Here is a 13683-nt window from a genome sequence, read left to right as displayed (position 1 = left end):
CGAAAGCTCACGCTCCAAAACGTCTGTTAGTCTATAAGGTGCCACAGGATTCTCTGCTGCTTTTACAGATCCAGACTAACACGGCTACCCCTCTGACACTTTATATCCATAAGAGCAAGTGGCTGTGAACTGTTGCTACGTTCATTTTCCTTGGCTTGATTTGACAAGACAGTGACTACACAGTGTCTGGCCAGTTGTCAAACCAATCAAAAATTAAAGTCAGAAGTGTTGACCTGCTGTCTCTTCTCACAATTAAATGGACACAGTCAAAGTTAGTGACCTTGGTAATATTCTGACCTACACAACCCTGAGAGGGTTTGCATTAAAGCTGTATTGCTATAGTTCAGGTAATTGTTTTATATTGGATCTTTTTTCCCTGATATGAATGCTTCAGTATTCATTTATTTATTTATTTATTAATAAGAAGAAAATTCAACCTGCAGCTTCCACTGGGGCTAATTCTATCTCAATTGTACAGCATGAATCTGCAGAACTCTACTGAATTTATGGAGTTACTCTGAATTCTCTCTGGAATTACTAAGATCATTTTTGAGCCCACTGACTTCAAAAGAATAGGGCAAACCTGAGGGCAGAACTTGGCTTGTAGTCAACAAACAGCACTCATAAACATCACTGTGATGTCAAACTCAGGTGCCTGAATGATGGAGTTTAGTTAAATAAATTGTTTCAGGATAGCAAAGGGTATCAGCAATAGAGAGGGGATTATTTTTAAATTATAAAAAGATACCTTGATATTGTCCTTTTGCATTACAAATGACATTTCTAAAAAAATTTTTTTTCTATTGAACAAAAATGTAGGGCCTGAATTCTAGCTGGATGGGCACTGGCAGCCTCACATACTTCTAACACAGTAGAATTTAGGCCTTATTATCGTGACACAACTTTATTACTGTAATGAAAATTTCATTTCACAGGGGGAGGCAAAAATGATGAAGGAGGGAAAGGTTTTCAGAGTTATCCAAGAAAACTGCTGGAATCCAGAGGTTCGGATTAAAGACATGAACAAATCAGGTAACTCCAAAAATGAAATTTACTAATCATAAATCAAGTAGAACAACTTAAGCTTTCACATCGAAGTGTTCTATAATAACATTACAATAAAAAGGTTTTGCAGCATTACAATTAGTTTAAATCAATTGCAAGTCAATGAAAACTAATACAGTTTACCTTTAGATTCAAGAGAGACAGATTCTACCTTTCAGTACTTTGCGCCACAAATTGCCAAAATTAATTTCTGTGCAGGAAGGTACAAGTTAATATGAGTATGGGTGTCAGAACATGGCCTCAAAAGTAGAATATGCGTTCCTGATTTTAAAAGTGGTCTATAAAGGAGAAAAAATTGTTTGAGCTCTTTGTTTTTGGTGATGTATTTAAAAGAAAAGAACTTTCTGCCTGCTTATTTTTGCATTACATTATCTACCACGTTTTTGCTGGAGGACTGTGAGTAACTGGAGAATTAGTGGAATTATGTTATCAGATGAGACAAGAGGCCCTGATCCAGAAAGCACATGTCTAACTTAATGTTTGGCTTCAGATGACCACTCGTATGTATCATTAGGCAAATGCAATTATCTTCAAGAACTCATAGGGAATGGGTGAGGTCACAGAGAACTGGAGAAGGGCAAACATGGTATCTATCTTTAAAAGAGAACAAAGAGGACCTGAGGAATTATAGACCATCAGTCTAATTTAGATATATGGGAAGATACTGGAACAAATTATTAAACAATTATTCCAGTGCTTCCCCAGCTTCCTAGTGAAAAAGTTTTTCCTAATATCCAACCTAAACCTCCCCCACTGCAACTTGAGACCATTACTCCATTAGATCATGGCCCTAAAAATTAACCACCAAAAATGACATAGTTTGGGACGGAAGATGCAAAGAGTTTCTCTCAGTTAAAGAAAGCCGGTAACCAGCAGGGTAAGATGTCATTAACTCAGGTAAATTAGGTCCTATTTATGAAAAGCTTTATGCAGCAACATAAAAACTTTATCAATGCTAAGAAATGCAACTGGTACCCAGTGCACCAAAACAGCGATTAGATCACATGATCATACCTCCTGGCTCCAGCCAGAATACAAGATGGTGTATTAAAATACTTACTTACTGCAAAGCCAATGTGAAAACTGAGTTAAGATCACAGTATTATGTCAAATGCCACACTAGCCGGGCTGTGTGTGGCACTGAATTCAAATATTAATTTTAACTAAACTTTCTTTAATTCCTTTCCTCTCTGTGCAATCTTCTTGGTTCTTCCTGCCTCAATGAAGACATAGCAGAATGTATCACTCTGTCATAACAAATACCATGGATTGCAGTAAGATGCTGGCCATTGCAGATGTGCATTCTGAAATATCAACAGTGAACCAGGATGTACCAAGAGGATTTTAGAAAAGTGTGGGTGTCAAGGTCCCCTCCCCACTCTGAACTTTAGGGTACAGATGTGGGGACCTGCATGGACACTTCTAAGCTTAATTACTAGCTTAGATCTGGTATCGCTGCCACCATCCAGAATTTTCAGCGTCTAGATCACTCCTTTTCCCCCCAAAACCTTCCCCTTCCTGGGTAGCCTTGAGAGACTCCTTCACCAATTCCCTGGTGAGTCCAGATCCAATCCCTTGGATCTTAAAACAAGGAGAAATTAACCATCCCCCCTTCTTTCCCCTACCAATCCCTGGTGAGTCCAGATTCAATCCCCTTGGATCTAAAAACAAGGAAAAATCAATCAGGTATTAAGAAAAAGGCTTTTAATTAAAGAAAAGAAAGGTAAAAGAAAACCCTCTGGGAGAGATTAGCATACTAGCTACTCTCACAGACAACAGATTCAAAACACAGAGGATGTTCCCCTGGGCACAAATTCAGTTGCACAAAAAAATACTCAAATACCCAATCTGATTCTACCTCTAATTGCATAAGACAAGTTACAAAGAAATAAACATAACCCTATTTATTCCTTTCTAAAACTTACTACTCTGATAAGAGGCTGGTTCCTTGATCTTTTTCACTCTGGCTGAAACTGAAACGCTAAACAAAGGAAAAACTTTCCTCCTTCCTTTTGAAACATCTTGTTCCCCCATTGGTTCCTCTGGTCAGGTGTTAGCTAGGCTAGGTGAACTTTTTAACCCTTTACAGGTAAAAGAAGCATTAACCCTTACCTATCTGTTTATGACAGTGGGGGAGAGAGAAAATACTTTTTCAAAAAGTAAATTAAAACTCATGTACGTGGTGAGTCATCTCCCTCGTTCCCTCACGGTGTGGTGACTGGGAACATTCAGCACAGAAATCTCTCTCTCAGTCCGTTTTTATATTTGCTGTGCAGTTTGCCTTTCCACAAGCTGGAATGCCAGAAAGTAAAGCATTAATGCAATCTCTCTGTAAGAAAAGACTGAATTCTGGAAAGGACCTTAAGGTGGTAGAAATCTGAATTTACCGCGTCAGAGGAATAGATGATTGTTTCCCTTTAAAAATCAGAACATCAAGGCTCTTAACTATTTATAGTTGATGACTGAATATCAGAGCCACCAAAGGAAGAGGAGAATGAGGCAACAGATTTAAGATAGTGTCAGGAACCAACAATTCATAGCTCAATTTTTGTAGCAATTAATATTTAAAAATCCTTGGACATCTGTGCCCCTATATTTAAGACAAGCTGATCAAACAGTGGAAGCAGAGGAAATTATCTTCATGTGAATCACATAAAAAAGCAAAGTTGGATAATTAAATGCAAAAAAGCAGACAAAGGCTTAAGATTAATGGTGCCTGGGGACACTGGGGAAAGAATGGCAAGAGAGGCAAACGGCACACAATTAGATGACTGTGATCACTTCCACACAAGTGCCATTCCTGCTAAGCCTATATCATAACGTTCCAAATGACCAGTGGTAGCAAATACTATGGAACTATGCAGCAATACATGAGCCAATAAGACCATCACCAGTGCATAGGAAGAACCCATTCACCATGTTAACCACTGCTGTTCCAGCAGGTGAAAACCCAGCTTGCAAGCCTCTAATAAACTGTTCTGAGGAAGCTGATTAAACAGTTGTTTGATTGCACCCTCTTCAAACACTTTAGTAGGAAAGCATAAATAGGAAAAAGACAGATACGTTGCTAGACAGTAAAATATGGCTCTGTTAAGAAGAGGGCTGTAATGGGATTTAACCATTTTAATGTGATTGGAACAAGACACAATAATAATCTCTTTAAGACATGGGAATTGTTCCCAAATGTGCTAATCAAGTGTTCACTGGCACATTGTTGGAGAACGTAAATGAGTCAGGGATCAAGACTTTTGAGTTCTCCCACTGTGCAGTATAGACAGGAGCAAAATGCACAAAAATCCATAATGTATCTGTGTAGAAGGGAAAATAGACTACATGGGATGTTCCTACCCACCCTTTCCCTTCCACTCTCCCTCCCCTCCCCACAACATTTCTGACCTCTGGAAAAAGCCCTTGTGTTTCATCCTCATTTATGTGAGAAAAGAGGCATGGCCAGGGCAAAAAGAGGATCATTCTTCCTCAGAAGCACTGTAGAAGGAATACAGTAAACATGCAGGTTAATGTTGCTTGAAGCAGAAGACTGGAAATTAGCATGAACATTTAGGGCTCAAATGAGAAGTCAGTGAGAGCTAATGGCACTCACCGCCATGCAGGAGTTGCTCAGCATGAACTCACATCCCTAGAAGTGCTCTCTGTTGAAAAAACAACCATGCTGGGGACTCAGTTGCAACACAAGAGCTCATGTTTGAGGAAACAAGAAGCAAAAATGCTTCTCCTTGAAGAGTGATTCACTAGCAAAGTGGGTTACTCTTTAGACTTAAGCTGCTTCCTAGAAGAATCCAGATTCAACCTGTTCCCACTGGTTAATTATTACATAACAAAGGAACACTGACAATTTAAAACTCACGGTTCAGTAAGAAAATGATTTACCTGTTGTAAAGTAACTCCAAGTAATATCTAAGATTACTATAAGGGAAAGAAATGAGGGGAAAATATGTTTTCTTTATTTTTTTTCCTATCTGCTTAGTATGCATTAAACAGCACTGTTGCCTATAGTCAGTTGCATTGTTTGCCTTATGTAGCAAGTTAGGCCTCAATCCTGCAAGCACTTGCATATGCTTAATTTTATACCACACATTGCAAGATTAGGGTCAGTTTTCCCTATTGTTTTTATGGATCATTAACACAGCAATAAGAAAGAGAGAGTCACTGGAAAAAAATTAGGGAAGAGTGTTTGTAAAATTACAAAATTTCACAGCGTGATTGTGAGGCAGTTGTAGTTAATGAAAATAATTCTCACTCTTTTTTTTTTTAAACTAACTGATTTCAAGGTGCTGTTAGTGAATGCAAAGCTTCTGCATTTGTCATAATAAGCTTTGTTACCACAAAGGGGAGTAAAATCAATATGTATATTTTTCTCACTGTCTGAAGTGGGAACTTCAAAGATTTTTTTATGGAACATTTATGGAAATCAAGATACATTTATGGAAAGTTAAGTAAAAGAAAGTCAAGAGTGATAAGCATGCACAAGTATTTAAATTAATACCAATAGATTAAAGCAGGGGTTCTCAAACTTCATTGCACCGCGACCCCCTTCTGACAATAAAAATTACAACAAAACCATGGGGTGGGGATCGAAGTCTGAGCCACTGCAGCCCCACCGCCCCAGGTGGCGGGGGCAAAGCCCCAGCCTAGCCATCCCTGGGCTGGGGGGCCTTGCCATCCACGACCAAAGCCAAAGCCCTCGGTCTTTGGCTTCAGCCATGGGCAGTGGGGCTTGGGCTTTGACTTCAGCCCTAGGCCCCAGCAGGTCTAAACCCATTAAAACAGGGTCTTGACCCACTTGGGGCCTTGACCCCCAGTTTGAGAGCCACTGGATTAGTGTAACAATAGATCACACATACCTAACTGCTGCTCTAGGGGTTTGTCCCTGAACTGAAGTGATTCTGAAGAATGTTGTTAAAACTGTTCCACAGATAACGAACAAAAATATTTTTAAAAGCCAAACACCAATTTTTATAGGCCCACATTAAGGCACACGTATGTATGTAACCAAAGGGTTACGCTGCTTCTGGGCAAAGAAAGCTCATTCCAAGCATCTGTGGCCCACAGCAATTCAAATCCCATACAAATGCCCACTTATGTGACAGCTGCCGTCTTGGCCAACATCAGAGATTGAACTGGGGACTGGCAAAGCTAAAAGTGTAAATCTATATGGATTGAGCTAAGTAGCTGTATCCTATTATGAATAATTACTATTCACTCATAAAAGTACTTTCATTTGCACATGTGCCCAGTTTTGCTTGGTGAGCTAGACTGATTCATCATATTAATTATTATTTTCCCCATTTGGGGTCATATTCTTCCAATGAATACCTCATACAATTCCCATTGTCTTCTATAGCTGTGGTTCTCGACCTTTTTTCATTTGAAACGGAGGTGCGGACCCCTCTGGAAATCTGCAGACCCCTCCAGGGGTCCGTGAACCACACATTGAAAACCACTGTTCTATAAGAACCATGTACTTTTATTCAGTCTGTCCCCTATGAATGTATCTGCTTCCTGCAGATTGATTGACAAATCTCTGTAATTAATCTGTAATGCATGAGATCAAACCATGATCAGACCTAGGACAAAATCATAATCTGCATTTTCATATTTAAAGACTTTTGTTGTTCTATGTAGGAGTCACTATACAAGCCCTTTCTACAGTTCCTGTAATGTTCAACTATTGGGTAAGTCCTTGCAAGCAAATTTTGTAAGTTATAGATACTATACAATTCAAAATAATGAAATCCATGCTGCCTGTGAATTGAGCAATTCAGCCAGTCACCAGAATAATATAGCAAAGCTGCTCTGGCAGTGGAAGAGAGGCCAGCAGAGTGACATGGCAAAGCTGCTCCAACAGGAGCTGGACTCTGCAGAGCTGCACTGGAGAACATTTAATACAAATGGGTGAGACAGCAACAGGAACTTCGGAAGAGCAACAGGAAGCAGGGAGAGAACCTTTACAGAGCATGAATCTAGGACTGGAGTGTATGATATAAAGGAAAAACAGGCAAGTTCTGATTGTTTGGGTTGTAAGTCTATCAAATAGATGTTTTCCCATAAAAACAAAATTTCAAAAATTGCCACAGGAAAATCCACCTTCTTTGTACTGGGGTGAGGAAGAATTCATTTCCTTCATGCACAGCACTGCAGAATTAGCCAGGTGCTTTATGAGGGATTTCTACCTTCCTCTGAAGCATCTAGTAGGAGAGTAGAACTAGTGAGCCATTTGTCCAGTCTGCTTTGTCAAATCATGTTTGGATATAAATCGTGAAGAATCTGATTTGCCCACAGGACGGTATCTGGGCAATTTCCATCTTATTGACATTGGAATGCATAGATGAAATATTACAAATATGCTTTAATAGAATAGATACATTTACAAAAAAATTTCCATTTCTTTTAAATATCACACTCCAGTATGGGAAAGCTATTGGTGCAGGAAGCTCTGAGTCTGGAATTACACCTCCCACTTAGCAGTACAACTAGATTTGCAGAATAGATTCACACTTATTTCAAATGCATCAAACAAACAAACAAACAAACAGTTTCTCAAAGGTTGATCCTAGAAACAGTGGGCAAGATTCATCCCAGATGTAGCACCCATTGACTTCAACAATTTAACATCAATGCAGTTACATCAGGAATTCACTTGGCCCATTTCCTATATGTATCTAGTACTTCACAGCAATCATGTTGAACGATAATATATAAAAATTCATTTACAGATGTCCTACATAAAAAAATATTACAGCATAGCCCATAAATTAACTGTACACCTCTAGTACTTTTTGTAGGATGACATTTCCCATATTCTATACTGAAATAAATATTTGTTTGGTTTTTGTTTTTTCCTTGAACACACCCTAGGAAAAAATAGGGAACCAAATAATTTGTATAATATAGTTCTCCCTGGATGTCATGGCTGCCATATTAGAAATAGCACTAAGAACTTTTAAATTTTACAAATCTTTTGTTCATGTTTACTCTGTAAAATTCATCATGTTCCAATGTCACACATTTCCACCTCCCTCCACTCCATTCTTCCATCTTCCCAACTCCAGCAATAAAATGGTATGTTAAAAAGAAAGATGTAAAGTTTTGATCTGGATCCCAAAGACTTTAAATTATGGAGTAGTCAAATCTAAGGGGTTCGTTTGGTCCATTTTAGAGAAAAAGGCCAGAGGCAAAATCCACATTTGGGTATGGATCCAAGTTCCACCCCACACAAAATTTGAAGGGCTCTGGAATTTTACTTAACACTCATTTCTAACTAAAAACCTAAGGGAATGCCTATGGAAAATACAGATCAAGTACACACTTCCCCTTTTACTTGAACTGTTTGGCATTTACCTCTTGGTAAACAATGTAACCCAAAGGGTACATACTGAGATCAGTAATTTTAAGTGTGAGCAACACGTCCATTATAATACCCCAGAAGAGCCTTTATAATTCCTCACCATGGGAGGTCTTCCACACCAATTATTTCATTCTTGTACTGCATCAGTAACATTATTTGGACACTAGACCAACTCTATGGTCAAACCTGTGCAGAGGTAAATAAATAGAATTGAAATCAGGAATGAGAGAACTTGCTTTGCCAAGGATTCACTTGAAACTCCTGGCTTCTATATTTACAATTCTCAATGTTTGAGCAGAGCTGTGCTCAAACCAGATCCCCAGATACAAACTCCCTCCGTTGAGATCTGGACTCAAAGTTTGTGGTCTAGGTCTGGTTTATGGAGTGCACTTTATCTTACATTCTCCTGTTTGCTGCTTTTCTTCTGGTGCCCCATTCTGCCCTCTCAAAATGTAAGTTACAATCATTTTACATTCCCACTGAATGCCAAACTGGGGCAAATTCAGACCTACTTATGCTTTGTGTATAAACTGGTAAGAAAATGGATGTAACTCACTTCACTATTTACATGACCACTTGGTCCTGCCCAGAAATTCAGCTGGAAGATACAACTGCTTACACCAGGTCTCTATTTGCCTTCTGACAGGCACATGAGTGCTATAAGAGATTCTCTGAAAAATCCTGAGAGCCTCAGCAAATGAGGCCAGATTCTTCCTTGCCTTATATGCCCCTGAGGGGTAGGAGGAAAAGCAACTAATGCATGTGTATGCAAGATAAAGTAAACCCAACTCATCAATCCTTCCCCTAGAATTTCAAACAGGGCACAATTTGGCCTAAAGGCCTTACACCTATTCAGAATGACTAGTGGTGAAGCAAAAGCCTTAGTTTAAGTCTTCTCCTTGTATTGTTTGCTGTGACATTTTTCCTTGGCGATAATGTGCATGCAATCCTTTGGGTTTCTTCCAACATCTGTCAAGGTGATAAAATTTGGGAACTACACTTTAATTTACTCTTCTTCTTAATATCACACCAGGCCAAACCTGAGGATACTTCAGATCTGTGCCAATTATTAAATAATGACTTAGCTGCTACAGTAAAAAAGTACCCCAAGAGGTTTATCGGCCTTGGCACATTACCTATGCAAGCACCAGACCTGGCTGTGAAGGAAATGTATCGCTGTGTGAATGAGCTTGGTTTTCCTGGAGTACAGATAGGATCTCATATCAATGAATGGGACCTGAATGCACCAGAATTGTTTGCTGTCTATGCTGTGAGTAGACATTTCCTAGTTCATCCCAAAGAATGTTGTGATATGAAATTCTAACTAAACAAAAGGCACTGGGAAAAATTCAGCTGTCAATTACACTAGTATAAATCCAAATATTTCAAGGGAAATAATCTAAATCAGTAGTATATCTGAGAGCAGGATTTGGTCCAGAAAATCTGTTTAATGTAGCTAATTTTCTTTATGCAATGAATGATCATTTACAAGAGACATTCATAAATTTGCTCTAATGACTGGGGGAGACAGCTAATATTGAATGTTATGAATTTGAAAATAAACTAACATAATGAATGTTAAAAAGAAAGGATAATACATTTCAAAGATACTTTGTTAATATGGTGTCTCATCTAGCCCTGCTAAAGTCAATGGGAGCTTTTACCATTTGTTTCAATGGACACAGGTCAAGCCTATAGATCCAATTGAGCACTCATGGCTGGATCCCATACTCTGTACTCACCTAAGAATATCAGTGAAGTCAGTGGGATTGTGAGTGTCCAAGGACTGCAGAATTGGGCCTTTTATTCAAGCAGATTCCCAATGATGCTCTTTGAAGCTATGCATGAGTAAGGCATGCTGATAAGTAGCTATTTGATCGGTTTAGCTTTAATTATGTATGGTAATTCATCATGAGATACCAGCAAATGTTCTGGAGCATATTTTGTAAAATACATAATGAAATATTAGTCATTGAGACCTCACTGTGGGTCTCGCTCCACTATTGGTGGAAAATTAGGAGAGTTACCACTCTTTTGGTTTGTGAATGATTAGTAAAGTTTGAGTTAGTCCTATGTTTATTTTTGTGTCCAAGTAGAATTAAATGGTGAACAGATTAAGGCTGGGAGTTTCAAAGTGACCAAAGGGAGTTAGGCATCAAATGTCAATGAGATTTGGGCACTTAGCACCAACAGCTATTTGGAAAATCTGAGCCTCAGTCATTTAATTTTTTTAATGTATCTAAGATATTTCTTAGGTAGCAAGGGCCTGATCTAAAGCCTACTGAAGTATTTGAAAAGACTGTTACAGACTTCTATGGCTTCTGGATCAGGCCATGATAACCTTGGAATTTAAGTGCCACACAGAATTGAGTAAACATCACCAAAAATTCCAAACTGAGTTTATAGATTACAAACTGAGTTTATAGATTATACATTTTTTAAAACAGCGTGAAGTCCAGATGAGCTCCATCATTTGTCTAAATTCCTGGGTTTAATCAGTGTACATTCTGTATCTGATCCACAGGTTATTATAACTGTCATCTTGAAACTGATTCATAGAGGTTATTTTTCAGAACTCTCAATTTGCTTGAGAATTGTTAGTGCACCATCTTGATGGCTTGTTTGGTTTTGCGGTCACACACAGTCTGTTATCAATCTCTACTTTATGGGGATGCTTATATCCATCAGTATATGTTGGAACATATACAGAAAGTTACCTCCTAAAATAATTAGCACCACATGCAGAAACACCCTTGGAAAGTAAAGATGATGAAGAAAAGCTACATTTGACCTTGTAATCATTCATCAAGACACTTACTGAGCTACAAATTTTTATTTACGAATATAATCCTGATCCTTATGGCAACAGTTACTATTCATGAGCTTGCATTCATTTTACTAATCATGAGCTTGCATTTATTCACAAATTTTAGCTTTATCTACTTTGTAAGACTAGTTAACCACTAATTGTTCAACCCTGTGATTACATCTTCCTTACAAGAAACATAGTTCCAGACATACATGTGACAAAACAGAATTATTAAAATCCCTATTAAGCACATGAGTAGACCTGACTACTCATGTTTAATATTAAGCATGTGCCTAATTCACTCAATCAGGGCCCATAACCTGTACAATTCCTCTGTTTTCTTTTCTGAAATTACCAACAGTTGAAATCCCAGTGTTCAAGGTTTGTGTACTGTGTTTGTTTGTTTACAAAGAAATTCTCTTTAACTCTATATTGTATAGAGGAACTATTCAAATATTAAAAAGAAAGGGAAGGGAAGTTAAGACCAACTTATAACAAAATAAAGACTAATTTATGGGCACTACTCACCACAACTATGTCTAACCTACTGTATCATTTACATGTGTGTTAAATTATGTAATTAATACATTAATATTATTTTATCACATTCCTAATAAATGAACAGCACAGCATGCACATATATTCATTGGCAAGAGTTTGTGTTGATGGTAAGCTATTCAGGTTGTCCTTGGCAATAAAAGCTTTAAACCACACCACGCTATCAAGTAACTTGCTGTGCTCCATATTTAATAGAAAACAAATATTTCAGAAATATATGCCTTTAAAAAAATCTTGGTACTATTTGTGTATCAATCCACATGTTATGTCAGACTCTCTTAACACCATGGGTCCAACTGTAAATTTTTTAAATCTCTAAAAATTATCCAAATCATTTTTTCTGACTTAGTTATGCTGCAATTTAAGATCTCTCATCTTGTAAGCTACTTAGGCTAAAGATAAGAATTGTATCCTACTGGAAAAGATGGAATTCCAGGCTTTCTAATGAGAGAAGTCCATTATTCCTGCACAAAGTCTTGGAATGTTAAATGTAGTCCCAGTGGAGACGGGTTAGTGGGAAGAAAGGAGCTTGATTTGTAGCCCTCCAGATTGGATAGAAACAGTTCTAAACGTGAATCCATGCAGTGGAACAAATGTTCCCAAACACAGCAGACTTCTGTTCTAAAGGCACCTCTATCCAGTGCTCTGAGAAGTCACCTCTATGTGTTAAATACAATCAGGCAGAATGTTAGTTTGCACTTAGTTTAACTTTGCAGTAAGACACAGATACAAATAATGTGATAAGTACTTTTGTACCAAACAATTAAATCTGAAGAACGCTTTTACTTAAATGGCAAAATGTTGTTATAAGGGCCCAATCCTGCAGCCCTCAAGGAAAATTTTGAATCTGAGTAAGGACTGCAGTAAGGATCAGGACTGCAGGGGTAAATACCACCATCCTCATGGGTGCAGGATGTCTTTCTAGGGGCTTGTCTTAACTAGAAAAATTACACCAAGTCAGAACATGACCTAGAACTCAACTAACATGATGTCGAGCACAACTTTGCAGGCAGTGTAGATGCAGGCAGTCATGTTCAACCCCACGTCAGCTGGTCAGTGTTCATTAACTTGAGATTGTGCTCTAATTCAGTGTAGTTCTCTAGCAAAGACAAGCCTCATGCGGCTGCTATGGTGGGCTTTGAGGGCATGCTGACTATGTGGATCCACTGGCTCATGCATTCACACACACACAGGGACTGGGAATGGGAAAAGGAGTATAGGAACCAGGGAGCCCTTGGTGCCCTTTAGCTGTAGTAGGGCCATGCCACAGCTTTGAGGGTGTATTCTGTATTTGCCAAGCCCATTTACTCAGACTTGGTATGGGGGCTATAACTTGGGCCTAAGTGAGCACCTCCATTTTCTGCCAAATCTTGTAATCCTTTCTATGAATAATTTACAGCCAAAGCAAAAAAAAAAAAGGCATTTTTAACAGTATTGCCTGGAGCATACATACATTTTAGAGTTCATTTTGCTGCCGTTACATCCAGATAATATTTTTTTTTCCTTTTCACCAAAGGCAGCTGAATTATTAAACTGTTGTCTGTTTGTGCATCCCTGGGACATGCAGACAAATGGAAGGATGTCCAAGTACTGGCTTCCCTGGCTTGTGGGTGAGTATATAACTACAATTCATAGATTCATAGACTCTAGGACTGGAAGGGACCTCGAGAGGTCATCGAGTCCAGTCCGCTGCCCTCATGGCAGGACCAAATACTGTCTTAGACCATCCCTGATAGACATTTATCTAACCTACTCTTAAATATCCCAGAGATGGAGATTCCACAACCTCCCTAGGCAATTTATTCCAGTGTTTAACTACCCTGACAGTTAGGAACTTTTTCCTAATGTCCAACCTAAATCTCCCTTGCTGCAGTTTAAGCCCATT

The 13683-nt window shown here is 38.5% G+C and overlaps 1 protein-coding gene across 1 annotated transcript in view; it reads left to right on the top strand.

Annotated features, from left to right (window-relative positions):
• The window catches only part of ACMSD (aminocarboxymuconate semialdehyde decarboxylase), a 54831-nt gene that overhangs the window by 10005 nt on the left and 31143 nt on the right, over positions 1-13683 (top strand). The window contains exons 3-6 of the mRNA XM_075069830.1: positions 936-1032; positions 6709-6758; positions 9465-9701; positions 13315-13408. Coding sequence (XP_074925931.1) covers positions 936-1032; positions 6709-6758; positions 9465-9701; positions 13315-13408 — 478 coding nt within the window. The remainder of the gene's footprint in view (positions 1-935; positions 1033-6708; positions 6759-9464; positions 9702-13314; positions 13409-13683) is intronic.

This window comes from Chelonoidis abingdonii, chromosome 10 (assembly GCF_003597395.2).
Source record: "Chelonoidis abingdonii isolate Lonesome George chromosome 10, CheloAbing_2.0, whole genome shotgun sequence".
In the NCBI taxonomy this organism is placed as follows: Eukaryota; Metazoa; Chordata; order Testudines; family Testudinidae; genus Chelonoidis; species Chelonoidis abingdonii.
The sequence above is the reverse complement of the archived record's forward strand: the minus strand, read 5'-3'. Positions and strand labels throughout refer to the sequence as shown.